The sequence below is a fragment of the Triticum aestivum genome, chromosome 2D, assembly GCF_018294505.1.
Source record: "Triticum aestivum cultivar Chinese Spring chromosome 2D, IWGSC CS RefSeq v2.1, whole genome shotgun sequence".
Classification (NCBI taxonomy): domain Eukaryota; kingdom Viridiplantae; phylum Streptophyta; class Magnoliopsida; order Poales; family Poaceae; genus Triticum; species Triticum aestivum.
The window spans coordinates 512,062,929-512,082,761 of NC_057799.1; the positions used below are offsets into that span (position 1 = coordinate 512,062,929).

General features: G+C 47.8%; 2 protein-coding genes across 2 annotated transcripts; both read left to right on the forward strand.

Annotated features, from left to right (window-relative positions):
* Positions 1–3,749: 3,749 nt before the first annotated feature.
* Positions 3,750–7,248, forward strand: LOC123054138 (probable methyltransferase PMT15). The gene is made up of 6 exons (XM_044477833.1): positions 3,750–4,736; positions 5,354–5,564; positions 5,648–5,945; positions 6,026–6,418; positions 6,518–6,595; positions 6,686–7,248. Exons 1-6 carry the CDS (start codon positions 4,023–4,025, stop codon positions 6,906–6,908), a joined length of 1,917 nt encoding a protein of 638 aa, XP_044333768.1. The 5' UTR covers positions 3,750–4,022; the 3' UTR covers positions 6,909–7,248.
* Positions 7,249–16,085: 8,837 nt separating this feature from the next.
* Positions 16,086–18,730, forward strand: LOC123049722 (cytochrome P450 87A3). The gene is made up of 9 exons (XM_044472609.1): positions 16,086–16,434; positions 16,543–16,867; positions 17,062–17,208; positions 17,282–17,554; positions 17,655–17,756; positions 17,855–17,933; positions 18,061–18,167; positions 18,298–18,428; positions 18,527–18,730. Exons 1-9 carry the CDS (start codon positions 16,229–16,231, stop codon positions 18,615–18,617), a joined length of 1,461 nt encoding a protein of 486 aa, XP_044328544.1. The 5' UTR covers positions 16,086–16,228; the 3' UTR covers positions 18,618–18,730.
* The last annotated feature ends 1,103 nt before the right edge of the window (positions 18,731–19,833 follow it).

The following is a 19,833-nucleotide window of genomic DNA, read 5'->3' on the forward strand; positions in this document are numbered from 1 at the left end:
ATACCCGGAGGGTGGTGAGGAAGGCGCCAGCCTCCAGCCCCGCACCAGGGGAGGGCAGGCCATCTCAAGCTTCCCCAATAACCCCCGGCGTGAAGGATGGACTTGGCCATGCTCTGGAGCTCGCGCGTGGGCGCGGTGTTGTACGCCACGAGCTCTTCCGGGAGGCAATGGGCGCGCTGAGCCGGCTTGGAGAAGAGCTTGTCGATGTCGACGCCCGCCTTGAGACGGAGGACCTTCGGTTGGCGGACGAGTGGCACCGGTTGAAAGTGGCCATCAACCTCGAGCACCTTCAACATGAGCGCCCCAATGCGAAGGCCGAGGTATCCCTCGCGACCTCATGTGAGGCCTGCGCCCGGGCTTTGGAGGAGGCCAGGGCAGCCGACCGTCGCCGCGAGGCTGCTGAGGAGCGCGAACGAGAACTCCTGGCCTCGAACACTACCCTCGAGCAGCGGATCGAGGCGCATAGGGCCGTCTTGGCGTCAATGAGGGGGTGCCTTCCGAAGAGAAGGAGATCCAGAAACGCGAGGAGGCGCCGATGTTGGAGGCCTCGGAATACTAAACGGAGTCCAAACGGAATAAACCTATTAACCTAGAGCCCAGTGCCAGTTTTTGTTTTTTTCCCTTGTTTTTGAGTTTTATAGAAAAGGAATACTAAACGGAGTCCAAACGGAATAAAACTTTCGCGATGATTTTTCTTGGACAGAAGACATCCAGAGGACTTGAAGAGGGGGCCAGAAGCTTCCTGAGGAGGCCACAAGCCCTCAAGGCGCGCCCTAGGGGGGTTCTTCCTGACTTGTGGTCCCCTCGGAGGTCCTCTAACCCTAATCTTTGCACTACAAATTCCCAAATATTCCCAAACCACCAGAAGCGTCCACCAAAATAATTTTCCGCCGCCGCAAGCCTATGTTCCCATGAGATCCAATCTTGGGGCCTTTTCCGGCACTCTGCCGGAGGGGGATTCGATCACGAAGGGCATCTACATCAACCTTGGTGCCCTTTCGATGAAGCGTGAGTAGTTTACCACAAACCTACGGGTCCATAGCTAGTAGCTAGATGTATATCTGGCCATGGGCCGGGCCGGGCCGGGCTTGGGCCGGGCCTGAAAAAGCCCACAGCAGAAAACTGAGGCCCAGGCCCTCCCATCGGGCCTACTTTTCAAGCCCAAGCCCGGCCCATCTGGTAAAAAGCCCTGAAAAGCCCTTAGGGCTTAGGGCCGTGGGCCGGGCCTCTTCCTTAAAATGCCAATATGCCAAGCCCAAGCCCGTCCAGGCCCTGCTGGTGGGCTCAAAACTCAGGCCCAAGCCCGGCCCATGGGCAAGCCCATCGGGCCTAGGCCCTGGATTTTAGGGCCGGGCCTGGGTGGACCGACAGGGCCGGGCCTGAGATGGCCAGGACTAGCTAGATGGCTTCTTCTCTCTCTTTTCTCTTTCATCTTCAATACCATGTTCTCCTCGATATTCTTGGTGTTCTATCTGATGTAATATTGTTTTGTGGTGTGTTTGTCGAGATCCGATGAATTGTGGATTTATGATCAGATTATCGATGAATATTATTTGAGTCTTCTATGAACTCTTTTATGCATAATTAAATATCTTTGTATTTCTCTTCGAATTATCGGTTTGGTTTGGCCAACTAGATTGGTTTTTCTTGCAATGGGAGAGGTGCTTAGTTTTGGGTTCAATCTTGCGGTGTCCTCACCCAGTGACATAGTAGGGGTAGCGAGGCATGTATTGTATTGTTGCCATCAAGGATAAAAGGTGGGGTTTTCATCATATTTCTTGAGTTTATCCCTCTACATCATGTCATCTTGCTTAAGGCGTTACTCCGTTCTTATCAACTTAATACTCTAGATGCATGCTGAATAGCGGTCGATGTGTGGAGTAATAGTAGTAGATGCCGGCAGGAGTCGGTCTACTTGTCACGGACGTGATGCTTATATTCATGATCATTGCCTTAGATATCGTCATAATTATGTGCTTTTCTATCAATTGCTCGACGGTAATTTGTTTACCCACCGTACGTTTTCTTTCAAGAGAGAAGCCTCTAGTGAAACCTATGGCCCCGGGTCTATTTTCTATCATATATTTTTCAGATTAAACAAAAAACCCAATAATACCTTGCTGTAATTTATTTATATTTACTTTAGTTTGCACTTTATTTATCTTTTATACCTTCCTCTTTTAGATCTCACTCTTGTTCGTGACCGTGAAGGGATTGATAACCCCTTTTTCGCGTTGTGTGCAAGTGTTTATTAGTTTGTGCAGGTGCATAGATTAGAGACTTGCTTGTGCCTCCTACTGGATTGATACATTGGTTCTTAACTGAGGAAAATACTTATCTCTACTTTGTTCCATCACCCTTTCCTCTTCACGGGAAAAATCAACGCAAGGTCAAGAAGTAGAAGTGGAGTTGTGGATAACAAAAGGGGTGATGAGAGGATGTGGGTTTGGAAGGTGGGGGAGTGGAGTGGGGAGTTATGGTCGATACGTCGCATCTCCTAACGCAGCCTCGTGGCACGCTGTGGCCCCTCGAGCCTGGCTCAGAAAAAACGTAAATTTGGACGTTCTCCTTAGTCGCATCTCTCGACGCAGCCTCGTGGCACGATGTGGCCCCTCGAGCCTGGCTCAGAAAAAAGGTCAATTTGGACGTTCTCCTTAGCCAGGCCCATGACTAATAATATCATAGAGGCCAGAAATTCGATGCAGCGCATATTCCCACTTAATTTAAAAAGAGTAATGTTGCCTTTTCTGATTCATCAACTGATTCTGCCCCTTCCCACCACATCCCTTCACCTTTTTTCCGCACCTTTCCTGTACGCTAATCAACCACCTTAATTTACTTAACTTATGTATCAATTTCATCATAATTTGTTTACCAAACATTTTTCTTAGAAAAGGAGATTAAAACCCCTGGCCTCTAAAATACAAACAAACATTTATTTACACAATCACAGGCAGGATTTGATAAACATTTGTTTACACAATCACAAGCAGGATTTGATAAACATTTGTTTACACAATCACAAGCAAGATCTGATAAACATTTATTTTACACAATCAAATTAATATGAGCAGGTAAATCCCAAATCACGTGGTACTCTCTCTGTTTTTATTTACTCTGCATATTAGATTTGACTGAAGTCAAACTTCATAAAGTTTAACCAAATTTATAGAAAAATATATGAACATTTACAATAACAAATCTATATCACGTGAAAGTATATTCAATAATGAATCTAATGGTATTGATTTGTTATTGCATATGTTAATAGTTTGTTCTATAAACTTTATTAAAATTTATAAAGTTTGACTTTGTTTAAAGCTGATATGCGGAGTAAATAAAAATAAAGGGAGTAAATTATTTATATACCGTTGTACTCTGTATGGGCTGCATGCCGGCAACCATAGACGCCCATGTTACCCAATCGTCTTTTGCTCACTGCACGCAATCTGCAACGGCCGTCACGGTGCCGATTCGGCCTAGGCCCAAGAGCTAATTGTACTACTCGCTCCACTGCATCCCCGTCGCACAGCTCTGTTCGCTTTCCCTGACAAGCAAGGACCGGAGCCTGAGCGGAACATTTACTCCAGTGGTTTAACTCCTTACCAAAACCGCAAGCGGCGGCAGCAGAGGACCGCAGATACGCTCGTCACACACCCTACGAATACCGTGTGACGCCTTTAATGGCAGACCGGAGGCCAGCCCAAGTACAGTTGCCAAATACCAAACGAGGACCGGGCGCAAGCTGTAGCTGGGGATTTCGGAGCGCGATCCCTCCGCGTGCTAAATTTAACCCGAGCCCGAGCCGCCGCTCTCCCCTGCCAAACCGAACGCACCTACGCGTCTCCCTTTCCACGGCCCCTCGGCCTCCGCCTCCACCTCCACCTACGCGTACGCCCCCAATCCGAGGCCAGAACTTTTAAGGCAGCACGGGGAGGCGCAGTGCAGAAAGCGAAACGCCCAGCCAGTCCAGTCCAGCGGAGGCAGGGCAGAGGAGAGCAGAGCGCGCAGGGGAGGCGGCCATGGCGGTGGGCGCGAAGCTGCACCTCTCGCCGGCCGCCCGGCGCCCCACGCTGCCGCAGCTCCTGGCCGTCGCGCTGCTCTGCTCCGCGTCCTACCTCGCCGGCGTCTGGCACCACGGCGGGTTCACCGCCGCCCCCGCGGCCGGCGGCGGCGCGTCCCCCTCCCTCGTCTCCATCGCCACCACCACCGCCGCCTCCGTCGCCTGCGTCTCCCCCACCACGGCCGCCGTCGCCCGCGTCGGCGGCGCCCCCCTCGACTTCGCGGCGCACCACGCCGCGGACGACACGGAGGTGAACGCCGCACCTGCGCCGCGCGCATACGAGGCGTGCCCGGCCAAGCACTCCGAGTACACGCCGTGCGAGGACGTGGAGCGGTCGCTGCGGTTCCCGCGCGACCGGCTCGTGTACCGGGAGCGGCACTGCCCGGCGGAGGGGGAGCGGCTGCGGTGCCTCGTCCCGGCGCCCAGGGGGTACCGCACCCCGTTCCCCTGGCCCGCCAGCCGCGACGTCGCGTGGTTCGCCAACGTGCCGCACAAGGAGCTCACCGTGGAGAAGGCGGTGCAGAACTGGATCCACGTCGACGGCGACAAGTTCCGCTTCCCCGGCGGCGGCACCATGTTCCCCCACGGCGCCGGCGCCTACATCGACGACATCGGCAGGCTCATCCCCCTCCACGACGGATCCATCCGCACCGCCCTCGACACCGGCTGCGGGGTAATTAAATTAAACTAACTGTTCCGTTCCCAATCGCCTGCCCTTTGATCTCACGATAATCGCATGCCGAAAGGAAGCATCTTATGATAAAAATCTGGGTGAGGGGTTAATTGAGGTTTAGGAACAGGGGACGGGGATCTCGGGAATGCCGGAATGGGATTTGCTTTTTTTTAGAATTATGAGAATTCGGAATGGGATTTGCTTTGCGGGTGTCTGAAGTTTCCAGACAGCATGATCGTGGTCTGGGCCTTGTGCGCAAACGGGTCTGGCCCGGGAAGGAGCACTGGACTTTTCACATTCTGTAACGTTTCTAAAGTATCCCACGTGCACAGCAGTTAGAAATCTGCACGCCGAGCCTGTCATTTGCGTTTGTTCTTTGCCGGATCAGGTTCTCAGAATCCAGTAGCGTATCTGCTGTGTGCAGTGATGTTGAATTGGATCGCCCTGTCACAGTTCCACTGCGAATCATAGTAGCAGCTCTGCGTACTCTGAAGAACATCAACAATTGTTGCTATTTTGACCTGGTCATTTTCCGATAAGCTGATTGCACCATTCAGGCATAGGAATTTGGTTTTCAGATACTGAATGTGGTGCATTGCGCTGCTCTCTGCATGCAGGTGGCGAGCTGGGGAGCGTATCTGTTGTCACGCAACATCCTGGCCATGTCGTTCGCTCCGCGGGACTCGCACGAGGCGCAGGTGCAGTTCGCGCTGGAACGCGGGGTGCCGGCGATGATCGGCGTCCTCGCCTCCAACAGGCTCACCTATCCTGCGCGCGCCTTCGACATGGCGCATTGCTCCCGCTGCCTCATCCCCTGGCAGCTCTACGGTATGTACCATTCTGATTGCACCTCAAACCATCATCCATCGAATAACTTTCGGTCGGATTAAATTGTGCACATGGACACGCAGATGGGCTGTACTTGATCGAGGTGGATCGCATTCTACGTCCCGGGGGCTACTGGATCCTGTCCGGGCCACCGATCAACTGGAAGAAGCACTGGAAGGGGTGGCAGAGGACCAGGGAGGACCTCAACGCAGAGCAGCGAGCCATCGAGTCTGTCGCTAAGAGCCTGTGCTGGAAGAAGATCAAGGAGGTTGGCGACATTGCGATCTGGCAAAAGCCTACCAACCACATCCACTGCAAGGCCTCCCGCAGAATCATCAAGTCCCCGCCGTTCTGCTCCAATAAAAACCCAGACGCTGCCTGGTAAAGTGATTACTTGGTTACTTACACTGCCACATTATCCATTCTGAAGTCCAACTCACGGCCATGATTCATGACTGTAGGTACGAGAAGATGGAGGCTTGTATAACTCCGCTCCCGGAGGTTAGTGACATCAAGGAGGTCGCCGGCGGTGAGCTGAAGAAGTGGCCGCAGAGGCTCACCGCCATGCCACCCAGGATTGCTAGTGGCAGTATTGAGGGGGTCACTGCCGAAATGTTTAACGAAGACACCAGGTTATGGAAGAAGAGAGTTGGGCACTACAAGTCCGTGATAAGCCAGTTTGGGCAGAAGGACCGGTACCGCAACTTGCTGGATATGAATGCACGCTTTGGCGGCTTCGCTGCGGCATTGGCGGGTGACCCTATGTGGGTGATGAACATGGTCCCAACCATTGGAAATTCAACGACTCTTGGGGTGATATATGAGCGTGGCCTCATTGGAAACTACCAAGACTGGTGAGTTCTCGCACTGCAAACATGGCTCCTCTTATGACGGTGATGAGGATCATGCATGCATTTGTTGGGGTGAGTAATCTCTCTGTTGTATCACTGCAGGTGCGAGGGCATGTCGACCTATCCCCGGACCTACGACCTCATTCATGCTGATTCAGTTTTCAGTCTGTACAAGGACAGGTAAACACAAGCCACAGTTGGCTAACTCAAAGTGTATAAGCTGTTTTCACCTGGTTACAATCTGATAAATTTGAGCTTGTGGTTTGCAAGGTGCGAGATGGACACCATCCTGCTGGAAATGGACAGAATCCTGAGGCCGGAGGGCACGGTGATCATCAGGGACGACGTGGACCTGCTAGTGAAGATAAAGAGCGTCGCGGACGGGATGAGATGGAATAGCCAGATCGTGGACCACGAAGATGGTCCGCTCGTCCGGGAGAAGCTCCTCCTTGTTGTGAAGACATACTGGACACTCGGGGACGAGAAACAATAGCAACGCCCCGAAATAAGCATGAGAAATTGACAGATACTGGGCAAATATCACAACTGGCTTCCTCTCACCGTGTTCGCCCTATGGTTTTGAAGTTTTATCTTGTCTGGGTAATTCTTTTGCTGAAATAGTTAAACATGGCGGAGACATGCCCAAGCCTGTTCACAGAGGGCAAGACTGCCAAGATTTTGACATGGGGAAGGGCAGCCAGCCAAATGGGGTAGACAGAGATTTCGTTGTGTTTCTTCCTGTACAAAGAGTTGGTCATGTATAAGTTCCCCTCGGCTGTTCTGTCTTCCTTACTGAATCAGACCCAAGAATGATAAGAGTACTTCTTCGGTGATTTGGCTCTTAACTTTTCTTTTGACGGGAGTAATTTGGTTCAGATTAGTTTGACCGTGATGGTGAAACCAGGCTAACCTAACTGCTAACGGCACGTAATTCGTCGTGAAACAGCCGCCGCGCTAAATGCATGCGCGGCGTTTCCGTCCATGCGCATGGGACTGCCGCTCTGAACTTGGCCATGCCTTTGACCTTCCATCTGGTTGTAAGTTTGGTGTACCACACCGAATGCAACCGTAGCTCAAGCTTCAGCTTTCAGCTTCTTTTTTTTACAACGTAAACCTGTTTTTCAGAGGGAAAATTGCCGAAACTTGTAAGTGAAATAAGGAGGTTATATATCATTTTCTGGGTCAGCGTCTCCCCGATTTTTTGCGCAGACGTCAGGGTCGGTGCTGAAGCATGAGGATGAGGAAGACAGACCAGGCAAAATTTGCCAAAAATCTGCCAGAAAACTGTCAGCCAAGTGAGCGGATTTCGTGGCAGATATATAACAAAAATCTGTCCTTGTCACGCCATACTGTTCTGTCCTCTACAGAGGTCAGAGACACGTTTTGTTTTGCTGCAAGTTTTCTAGCGAAATAACAACTTAATTAGTGGCACCTTTTTCTTCGTCTTAAAAAAAGGAACATACTACTATCTCTTCTCTACTACCTAAAAAAAACCTAAGGTTCCCTCTCCCCTCTTACGTCAAATCTTTCGTCCAACCTTTTCTTCCACCCCTCCTTACGTACGCTCCACCCTCCCGATTTTCTATTTCACATGATTTGGCAAGCTAATAAATGACGATAAAAAACCCAGCAAATACCGATCACTTTCCTCCCAAGACGAAAATTTGATCTCGCAATCCTCTCGCCCCTTTAATCTCGCGATCCTCTCAACCCTTTAATCTCGCAATCCACTCAACCCTCCCGATTTTGCATTTCACATGATCTGATCGGAATCCCCTCGCCCCTTTAATCTCGCAAAAAGTTGAATGCCTCAGCCCTTACAACACTCGATTACTCAGCCTCATGCGCAGCTCAACCTCACCAAGCGCGGCGCCCTCCGCCACATCTCTCCAAACGCCGACCCGCAGGACTCGACCCATACGTGGCCGCCTTGCAGGACTACCGCACAAATAAGGCCATGGACGTGCTGGCGAGTCGCCTCGTGCGCGCTCGGTGCACCATGAGGACCACGAGAGCTGCGTCAACGTCGTCGAAGATCACATGGCGGTGGCGACATAGATCATGGGTATGCGCAAAAAAAGCCACCATTGAGCGTGCTGCTCGAGGAGAACGCGATGCTAATTTTGCATGGCAAGCGACGAAGAGACTACATGATGAGAAGAACAAGGTGTCGATGGAGCACGTGCAGTGGCGGCGGGGCGGTGCTGGATCGCGGATGGCTCACGCAGCAGGACCAGTACGGTGAAGCTGGAGCGCCACACCACAATAATAAGAAAGGAGGTGGTCGAGCAAGAGATGAGCAACTATACGCTCAATGGCATCATGTCCAGGTGAGCTTATTCTCTCGTTCCTATCTGCACTTGTTGGTCTTTTCTTTTTCTTCTTCTTTCAGATCTATGAGAAATATGATGTTTTGGTTTTATAGAATTCCTATCCTTTAGAAGAGTTTGTTTAGTCGATCTTGAATTGTGGATGCTGAAAAGATGTAATGCTTGGGGATTTTTGTCAGATGATTTCAGGATCTTTTTTAGTTTTAGTACGCATCTGGATACTATTTGCATGATCAAATCTCAAAAGATTGATAGTATTTGTGAAATCTGAATCTGAAGAATACATGTATACTAACATGTGGCTTTGCTTCTGCCAACGACAAAGTTGTACTTTACAACACCCAATCTTGGATTTTATGCAATCGGCTTCAGGTGGTACTTCTGCGGGTTAGAAAGGATGGCTCACTATCAGTAACTATGGCACGAAATTGAAGATCTAACCACAATCATAGGTACTGTTATGGCTGTTGCAGATAGATCATACTGTTGATATCATTTCCGCGATCGCGGCGCAATCGCTGGCTGGTAGGCTTCCCGCGACACTATGCCTTAAAAAACGCGATCTGGCGCTAATCAGGCAATCACGGGGCATACTGAAATTACTCTGTTCATCTGCTGAAATTACTCTTCGAATTTATACTGAAATTACTCTGTTTTTCTGTTGAAATACTCTATTTTTCTAGACAAACATGCACTTGTACTGTTGCCGCTAAATGGCATAGTGGCCGCGATCGCCCGCTATAGCGGGCCGTAGCGTTTGGAGGAGTCAGCCGCGAAATGCTTTTGCCCGCGATCTTAAACTTTGACCATTTCCTACTGAAGATTTCCACAGCCATGCTCAAGCTTTACAACAGTGAGCTCTTGACGCACTTGCCGATCGAGCACACCACCCTCGTGGTGCTCCTGCACAATGTGTGCCATACCTACACCAACCTTGAAAGGCAAATATCAAAGGTCATATCATATTTTTCACTCTTAAAGGATTCATTAACTTTATCCATTTCACTTGATCATTGTTTGATTCATATGCTAGATTTGTCATCCGTAATCAACCATTTTCTCTTCCATTCACATTTATTAGAAGGGGCGCTTATGGCTGTAAAATTGACTTCATTATCGCGCGGTGGGGATTCCCTCGTGCAGGGAAGATATGTCAATTTGTAGATCAATATTAATTTGTTTCTATATTTTGTATCTAAATTGTATTTTGTAGTTCATATGGTTCGAACATGACATTTTCTTTTAATTAGCTTCTGTTGAATCATATTGAACTCGAATTATGAATTAGAATGCCGAACTGGGCACTATTGGATGTGATAATATGCGACATGAGGCAACGTGGACTTTTTCAGGGACTTGTCTAAACTAGAACAAAACTCATGGATGATGATGGAGCATCAGGTCGAGAGAGAGAGAATTTTTGTTTCATAGTTGCCAACCTCTTGACAAAAAAAACACAATCACACAATAAGTTATGTCGTAAAATTATGCTTTCCCGTAGCAACGCACGGGCATTGTCCTAGTACAGTAAAAGAATCGCATAGTACATGCTACTCAGCGGTGAGAAAGAAAAAGAAACTAAAATATTCACGTGCCTACTCCAGAAAATATTACCAGCACTAAACTTTAGGACATCAGAAAGGTGGATCTTGCAAAAAACAATGACGAATTGACGAGTCCACCTCCACTAGCTAGCTAGCATACGAAGAAAGCAAAGAAACGGCCACGGAACGGGCTGGTCCCTGACAGCAGGAGCAAACGAACAAACACTGATCAAGTGGCGAATTCTCGGGCGGCATGCATTGCATTGAATTGAATTATTATAGACTTTTGGACACAACCGGAGGCCCCTCATCTGAAGATTCTCAGCTTACAAGCTACTATAGCCAGTGTCACGCTCACCTAACACTGCGCATAGAGCCTGCGCCTCTCCGAGATCTGCATGCAGATAGTCGGCTGGTCAGTGGTTGAGCAATGGGGCCATGAGCCAATCAGCCAATGGCACTCTAAGATCCACATAGGATGCCAGTGGTGGAGTGGTTAAGAATCTCTGTCACTGACTTGACATGAGAAATAACAATGGGTTATGGGTGCACAATTATTAGTCCTGCCAGACCGCGACGTACACTGATGGTTAGTGGAGTACTGCATTATGGAGCTCGTTCACCCGGCTGTTCCAAACAGCCGTACGAAACGGAACGAGAAGGAATTGAGCTTTGCATGCAACAACCTTGGTACTGCTCCCAGCTACACGGTGCTGCTATCTGACCAGGCAGAGGCTGCTAGGACAGCCGGAAAGCGTGCCTGCAGGGACATCCCCGGCTGGTTGGAGGAGGCGGGAGGTTCCGTGCTTTGGTCTGATCCGAGAAGCCCGGCACGATTTGGATCTCAAGCCGCTCCGGAATTCACGTGCCAAGGCATGAAAGAGGAAAATTCTCTGCTACGGCTGGTGCCCACTGTCTGGCGCCAAAAGGAAGCTCGGGTGGGAGCAGGAGGAGCAAAGCACTTTCACGGTGGGGTGTCCTGTCGATGCGACTAGCAACGGGGGGAAATGGCCAAAAGAGCATGCAGCGGTCGAGCTCAATGGAGCTCTTTTTTTTATTCAGCGCAAATACTAGTTCTGCACCTCAAAGAAAACCTGGAAAAAAAACACACACACACGCATATATTTGTAGTACACAAAAAAGACAAATGCATAGATTAAAATGGGCTTTTGCTTTATTGTATTTGGGTCAGACATTTATCTTTTTTGTGTGTGTAGCATGCAAATAATCAAATTAGTTGATGAAACCTTATACATACTTGAATAACATGCATGTGCATTCTTATTTTTTTTTACATTTTTTGAAACTTTTAATTTATTTACTTTGAAACACGGACTACATGCTTTGTAACATCTCTATCAGGGAAATGATGGGATGAACGAGCCGCACCTGGACGGACAGGCAAGAGTCGAGTCAATACCACCGGTAATCCCGCAAAAAAAATACCACCGGTAGGAATTACCAGCCATGATAGCCGCGACATCATAGGGCGCCAGACGATGCGTTGATCGTCACCAGCCGTGTGATGTTTTCCCATTGTGCATTGTGTCGAGCAGAGTACGGGAGAACATGCACAAACCAGGAAATGTGGTAGGGATGCAAATTAGGAACCTATAGGATACCCTCCGACCCTTCTTTGTTCAACAAAATAATTTATTTTGTTGAATAAAGAAGGGTCAGAGGATATCCTCAAGTTTTCAAATCAACGTTCCTAAAACGTGGTGAATGTCATTGCTCAATAATAACTAACGGACATGCAAGCAAACAGTCCAACTCCAGGCCTCAGGTGATCACCGCCCCCAACCCCAGCAAGATCAAGCATTGCTACGTGGGCCTACTACTACCAGTGCGACAATCCATTACTTCATACATTTTTATCTCGGAAAGTATATTCTAAATAGCTAAGAAAAATATTTTATTTAATAGATTATAGAAACATTGCTTAAATTAGTTTTAAGAAGGAAAATATATATTGCAGAAAACGAAAAATATTCATGTACTCGGGATATAAGTGTCCACACGTTTGAAATGTAGTAATAAATAGGAACTTTTCGGGTTTGATATCACATTGGAAAAAGCTATAAAAATGCCCATATTTTAAAACTGTATATATTAAATAAAAACATCACATATTTGAGAAGAGTTATTCATGCACGACTAAATATATGCTCTTGTCCTTTTGAAAACAATTCATATATTTGCCCAAAAAAGAACGAAAATATAAGAAAGCACAACATGAAATATAAAAAAACATAAACAAAGCTAAAAAGTGGAAAATGAAAAGAAAACTAAAAAAAGTGAAACAACAAAGGAAAACGGAAAAAGAAAGAAAAAAACCCGAAATCTATAACATGAGGCCCATACACACGCTTCATCCGAAAATGGCTCATATTCTTTGCTCATGGCACATAATAGGATTTGCCACGGCAACACATGGTACGTACCAGTTAAAGAGACGTCGCTTACGGTAATCATTCACATGGGCCTGCCCTATTATTTATTACTAGTTAATTGCCCACGCGTTGCAACAGAGGCATGCATATTCTAGTAGTTCAACAACAATTGTGTCCTATACTCTATGTCTCACGCCTGCCATGTTCTAGATATTGGTAAGATTTGATTTGACAATTTGTAGGGGAATTCAATAAAAGTTTTAGATATAGTTGAATTTACGATAAGATTCGATATGATTTGGGTAGGGGTAGGGGAAGGCAACACTATTTTTGATTAATTATTAAGATTTGATTGAGTTAATACAAACCTTGATTTTAGCAAGATTTGATCGAGTTAATGTAGAACATGATTTTCAGTAGGAGAATGAAAGGAAAGCCCGATTTGGTTTAGATTATTCCAAACCAGAAGGCGTGGAGGGGATGAACCAAGGTAGTTGACATGGAAAAACCAACCGGAAGGGTCGAGGAAATCGGTTTAGTCTTTAGTGGAAGGGAGAGAAATCAACCATAAAGGAATGGTGGGAGGTGAGGCGAACCTACCTACTCTCATTTAATAGTAGAGACTATCTAATTATCCGTGCGTTGCAATGGGGCATGCAAATTCAGATATTCTAATGGTTCAACGTCAATCTTATCCGACATATTCCTTACACCCACTATATTATATATTTAATTTTATTTGAGTATGGGAAGGCAAGTAAAGTTTTGATTTAGTTGAGGTTTTGGTAAATATTTGATTTGATTTGGGCATGGGTAGAGGAAGGCAAGACAAATTTTGATTTTGGTAAAATTTGTTTTAATCTATTTAATTATTGAAGGACATGGTTTTGGGAAATTATTGATTTACTTTAGATTATTTCAATTTATTTTATTTATGTAGGTTTATATTTTGTGTGGCATCGGTTAGGATTACCAAAAAAATCAGCAGCAAATCAAAGGGGGGAGGGGTGTGGGAGGAAAAAACTGGGGGCGGAGGTGAGACAAACCTGCCATCCCCTTTAACAGGAGAGATGTCTTATCTTTTCCAATTTATTTCCTTTTCTTTTCTTCTTTCTCTTTTACTTTCCTGTTTTACATTTGTTGTGTTTATTTTGTCAATTTTAAATTATTTTTTATTTTTCTATTCAAAATAAATTTGTATTGTTTGACCTTATTTGTGTTTGTTTTTGCCGATGTCCAATCATTTTTACCTTTTAAGGTAAGCACATGAATAATTTTATAGGATACTCGAACACTGCTTTTATAACACGTGGACTATATTTTAAACATGAATTTCTCTTTAAGATATATGGACATTTCATCTCACATACAAGACCATTGTTTACAATATACATGGACATTCATATTAATACATGTGAACATTATTTTGCAGCACTTGAAGATTTTTTTCTTATCATTAAACTACTTTATATCTTTTGTAAAAACAATACATTTTTAAGTATACATAAATGTTTTTCTTGAAACATGTGCAAAATAGGTGAAACATTAGTTTTGCAGCTCATGGGCACTTTTCTTATCATTAAAATGAATATTATAAAACTCTAATTATTATTTTAAGATTTATAATAAAAAGAAAAATGTAGGCGAACAATAACTGCAATATTTGCCAGCCCATGGCTGCCCAAAGCGAGCGACGCATGAATGAACGGCCCACTAAAAAAGAGTACAACATCGTAATTCAGAGAGACCACCGATCCAATTAAACGTTTAGAGCCGGAGCACCGACGGAACGCTCGGGCCAGTCACGCGCGAGCCAAGCGATCCAGGCCCATCGTACGTCTCTCCTCACCTCCTGCCCCACCTTATCTTTTTCCTCCTCCAGATCCCCTTCTCTCTCTCAGCTGCACCCACGCATGCTGGCGGCCAGCCCCTCGTCTTTCTCCTTCAGATCCCGCCGGTGGCTAGCTCCAATCCCGCGCAGATCCCTACCTCCAACCTCAGCTCATTGCAACTCCCTCCGCTGCCCCTGGCTGCAGGTTCCTTCCGCCCCGGCGAGACAGAGTTGGAACTCGCCATGGATACACCGTCCGCGAACTGCTGCTCACAGTTCCTTGTGCCGGAACCGTCCGCCGGAGATGCTACAGCCACGGCGCAGCGACCTCCTCCCCCACCGCTGCAACCACCTTCTCCTCAAATGAACCTGAAAGCATTTTTTTTGCTCCTCCACCCAATGCTGCAATCGACGATGCAAAAAGCGACAACCGTTTGATTCAAAAGCTTCAACCCGCGGTATATTAAGCTTCAACCGGATACCGCGCGCAGAAAAAAGCTACAATCATCCATATGAAAGCTTCAATTGTAGTTTGAAAAAGTTTCAACCAGCGACGGCTGGAGGTGGAAGAAGATGACAAAATGCTGCAGTTTTGCTACATGCTTCAACCGGCATAGCATTTTGCTACAGCTAGGGTCACGTTTTGCTACAACACACAACCGGCGTTATGGTTTTGCTACAACTAGCATCTCTTTTTGCTACAACCGCATAATGTTTTGCTACATCCAGCACGGCCGAGCTGCGACCCGCGACGGCGACGACGACTTTTTGTTGCAACCGTCGTAGGTATTTGCTACACCCGGCAACGGGTTTTGTTACATCCGTTCATTATGCAAATGTTGCTACCTGCAACGGCGAGCTACAACCAGCGAAAACAACGACGTTTCCTTTTTGCTGCAACCGTGTCTCCATTTTGCTACGACAAACAACGAAAAATGCTACAACGGGCAATTCTATTTGCTGGAAACGGTCAATCACCAGCGAGGCGGAGCTGCATCCATGGCGTGCGCGGGTGGCGAGGGCGGGATCCATCCATGGTGAGCGTGGGCGGCGAAGCTGCATCCATGGCAAGCGCGGGCGGTGGAGCTGCATCCATGGTGAGCGCAGATCTCTGAGGAGCACGGGCGGCGAAGCTGCATCCATGGCGAGCGCGGATCTCGGGCAAGTGCGGCCGGCCGGCGAGGGCGCCCACCGGCGACGAGGAACGCCGCGGTGGTGCTTCAAGCTCGGCCGTTTTCTCGCGGGGATATGGCGTGGTGTCGGCGGCGCTCGGGCCGTTGCAATTTTTTTTTTCTTTGGAAAAATGACTCGTGAGGAGGATAAAGCGAGGGACAGATCTGACGGTCATTAATCGCTGCATCGGGCGGCCAGGGCTGGACCGGCCCAACCATTGGGCCGGTGCGCCGGAGCCTAGCGTCGCCCATCCAGCATTGCCAGTTGCCACACCAACCCCAACGAGTCAAGCAACCACTGTTCTCAGTCCTCACAACCTTTACGTTTGATGATGGCTCACCCAAACCACGCCCAAAATCGCGTCCGCTGCTCTTTACATACGGATTGACCGTGCTCGCTAACCTAGCTAGTGTTATCCGTTAGCCGATGCGGGGTTGGCTGGCTTTCGATCGATCACACGAGACATGTAGAGATGGACGCCTTGGCGGCCATGCACTGTATTTAGTTCGTCGTTTACACGCGCGTTTTCAACCTAGGTAGAGATGGAACCCGTGGCGGGGCTCTCGGCCCTTGCGGCGGTGGCGCTGCTGCTGCTGCTGCTAAGCGTGCACCGGTGGAGGAACCCTCGGTGCAACGGCCGGCTCCCGCCGGGGTCCATGGGACTCCCGCTCGTCGGCGAGACGTTCCAGTTCTTCTCCCCCGACGCCTCCTTCGACATCCCTCGCTTCATCCGAGACAGGCTCACGAGGTACGCATCCTTTTTTCATCCCTGACGAGTGGCGAGGCCCAAGCGGATTACATGGGCCAGTTTGTCATATAGGCTTTGGTGACCATTTGTGTACGAGATGTGTATAAGGTACGGCCCGATCTTCAAGACGAGCGTGGTGGGGCACCCGGTGGTGGTGTCGGCGGACGAGGAGCTAAACCACATGGTGTTCCAGCAGGAGGGGGAACTGTTCCAGAGCTGGTACCCGGACTCGTTCGTGGAGATCCTCGGCCGCGACAACGTCGGGGAGCAGAATCGTACCATGTTCAAGTACCTCAAGAACGTGGTGCTCAGGTACTTCGGCCCGGAGAGCCTCAAGGAGTCCATCCTCCGCGACGTCCAGCGCGCCGTCTGCAGCTCGCTCTGCACCTGGTCCACCCTGCCGGCCGTCGAGCTCAAAGAAGCCGTCTCCACCGTAAGCCTGTTCTTCAAACGTTCTAACGTTCTAGACTAGTACTCCCTCCGTTCGGAATTACTTGTCTCAGGATGTATGTAGAACTAAAATACGTCTAGATACATCCATTTCCGCGACAAGTAATTCCGAACGAAGGGAGTATTATACATGGTATTCAGGTTGTGTTGCTACCTTACGGTGTAATTTGAGTGCAGATGGTGTTTGAACTTTCCGCGAGCAAGCTGCTAGGCCTGGAGCCGTCGAGGTCCAAGGTTCTACGGAAGAGCTTCTTCGACTTCGTTCGAGGGCTCATCTCCTTCCCGCTCTACTTGCCAGGAACAGCTTACTACGCATGCATGCAGGTGCGTATCACGAAGTCGGCCTGTTCAGCCATGCATGCAACATGTTCATTAATTTGTTCCGAGTCACTTTCAGGGACGGATGAGTGCAATGGAGGTGCTGCAGCAGGTTCTGGAGGAGAGGACGAGATCGGCTGAGGCGGCCGGAGGAGGGGAAGCACGGTGCCACGGCGACTTCCTGGACTACGTCGTGCAGGAGATCACCAAGGAGAAGCCGGTGCTGACGGAGGGAATGGCGCTGGACCTCCTGTTTGTGCTCCTCTTCGCCAGCTTCCACACCACGTCGCTGGCCATCACCCTGGCCGTCAAGCTCCTCACCGACAACCCTCGCGTCCTCGAGGAGCTCATGGTGAGTATTGCCTGCCCGCGTACCTACGTCCTGGATGATCTTCACGTGCATGCAGAGCATAGCAGCTTCTAAATCTTTGTGACTTGGCTTGGGTGCATAGGTGGAGCATGAAACGATTCTGAACCAGCGTGAGGCAGGCGGCGAGTCTGATGGAGACAGAGTTACATGGAAAGAGTACAAATCCATGACATTCACATCCCAGGTCATAATCCATGACACACATACCATTAGCCGTACTAATAATAATAGTACGTTTATGCTGCGATCGATAATCAGATGCGCATGCATCACGTTTCACAGGTGATAAACGAGACGGTCCGACTGGCCAACATTGCGCCTGGCATCTTCAGAAAGACACTGAAAGATGTACAGTTCAGAGGTAACCATGCATACAAAAAACCAAAACATTGTGTCCCGATGTCACGATCTAAATCATGCATCCTGCGAAAATAAAAGAGAATAGTACCTAGTACAGCACCTCTCAAATGACAATTATTTGGCGACAGGATACACAATTCCAGCTGGATGGGGAGTGATGGTCTGCCCTCTCGCGGTGCACCTGAATCCAGATATCTACCCTGACCCGCTCACCTTCAATCCTTCAAGGTTCAAGGTTTGTACTGGACCTCAATGCCCAACTCATGCAAGATCAAACAGCTCAACCCCATGCATGTATGGACATAGTACACTTTATCTAGGACAACTGTGGTAATTTACTTAACTAGGGCGCCACATGCACACAGGATAAACTAGAGGCAAACCGTGGGTCAAGACACTTCATGGCTTTCGGAGGAGGTCTCCGGTCCTGTGTTGGAGCAGACTTCAGCAAGCTACAAATGGCCATTTTCCTTCACTTTCTTGTCACCAAATATAGGTGCCTCCATTGTTTTCTAATGAACCCACTTGGAGCCCAATTTTGTAACTGTTCATATCCTCCATTTCTTTGTCATCATTTGCTCCAACGTATTTCAGGTGGATACAACTAGGTGGAGGCAAGATAGTCCGGTGTCCAGGGCTGGAATTTCCTGATGGTTACCTCATTCAGATCAGACAGAGAGACTAATCAACACCTGCTTTCAAGTCATGCTAGCAGTAGGAAAAGCTTATATCACACGTGTACAATTGTTCTAGCATGTTGTTTGATGAAATAACAGTTGTGCAGAAGTATTTCTATTCTGTCAATTTTCTGCAGTTAAGTAAAAATACATCTTCAGAGATTTTCAAGCTTAACCTAATCTATATAATAAGTAACAAAGACGACAAGTCAGCTAAACTTATGACCTATATGCATGCTTTGCTGAGGTGGCATAGTTGCATGGATAGATTAGTACTACTACCTCCGTTCCTAAATACAAGTCTTTTTAGAGATTCAATATAAACAACATATGAAGCAAAATGAGTAAATCTACATACTAAAATACGTCTATATACATCCGTATGTAGTCCATATTGAAATATTTTAAAAAAACTTTTATCTAGAAACGAAGGGAGTACAAAATATGCGGCCTAGTAAGTTTCTCCCCTCGGGTTTTATTAAAATGGTTGAAATCTATAAACTCTGAAGCTCCATATTTTATCGAACCATGATACATTTGTACCCTTTCTTCGTTTGCTAAAAGAAAGTTTCTCATCTTTCATTGCTTTCTTCTATAATGAAAAGGCAGCTCACAAGCAAAAGTAAACAAGAAATTTAGATCGACCTATTATCGCAAAACTCATTTTGATGGCCCGATTTGGGTGTCCGTGATGGGGGAGAAAACTTGACAATAAGTTTGAACATTGTCCAAAAATATTACATCCAAGTAAAGCGATTCAATTAGCAACACCAGAAACACTCCCATCCCATGGAGAACACGAGCGCCTTCAAATATTTGGGATACCTCTTCCCCATCCGCGTAAGCACACACCTCATTTTCATGCTAAGAGCATCACGGACCCCTAAAACGGACACGGTATCCGTCCGCAGACACGTCCGTGAAGCGTGATAGAGCCGGCCATCCAACCAAGCCCACATACATTTCAAAGCTAAATTGAATTAAACAGACGAATTTCATGCAAACCTGATACCAAATTCATTACATTTTAAACGTATTTTAACTAAACAATAGCTGGACTAGGCTTTTTTAGTTAACCTAGTATAAACAATTGCCAGCCATGGGGGTGCCCGTTCCCCACGACATGTCTTCCCCATGTCCAAGAAAGCTCACCAGTCGTCCGTGCGCAACGAAAAGTGAAGCTTGGGGGGGGGGGGGGGAGTAGTGGCTATTGGGAAACATAGT

Coding starts and splice junctions, on each gene's coding strand:
- LOC123054138 (XM_044477833.1), top strand. CDS start 4,023: ATGGCGGTGGGCGCGAAGCTGCACCTCTCGCCGGCCGCCCGGCGCCCC. Junction 5,946..6,025: donor AAAAACCCAGACGCTGCCTG/GTAAAGTGATTA, acceptor TCATGACTGTAG/GTACGAGAAGATGGAGGCTT. Junction 6,419..6,517: donor ATTGGAAACTACCAAGACTG/GTGAGTTCTCGC, acceptor GTATCACTGCAG/GTGCGAGGGCATGTCGACCT.
- LOC123049722 (XM_044472609.1), top strand. CDS start 16,229: ATGGAACCCGTGGCGGGGCTCTCGGCCCTTGCGGCGGTGGCGCTGCTG. Junction 17,209..17,281: donor CTTACTACGCATGCATGCAG/GTGCGTATCACG, acceptor AGTCACTTTCAG/GGACGGATGAGTGCAATGGA. Junction 17,555..17,654: donor GCGTCCTCGAGGAGCTCATG/GTGAGTATTGCC, acceptor TTGGGTGCATAG/GTGGAGCATGAAACGATTCT.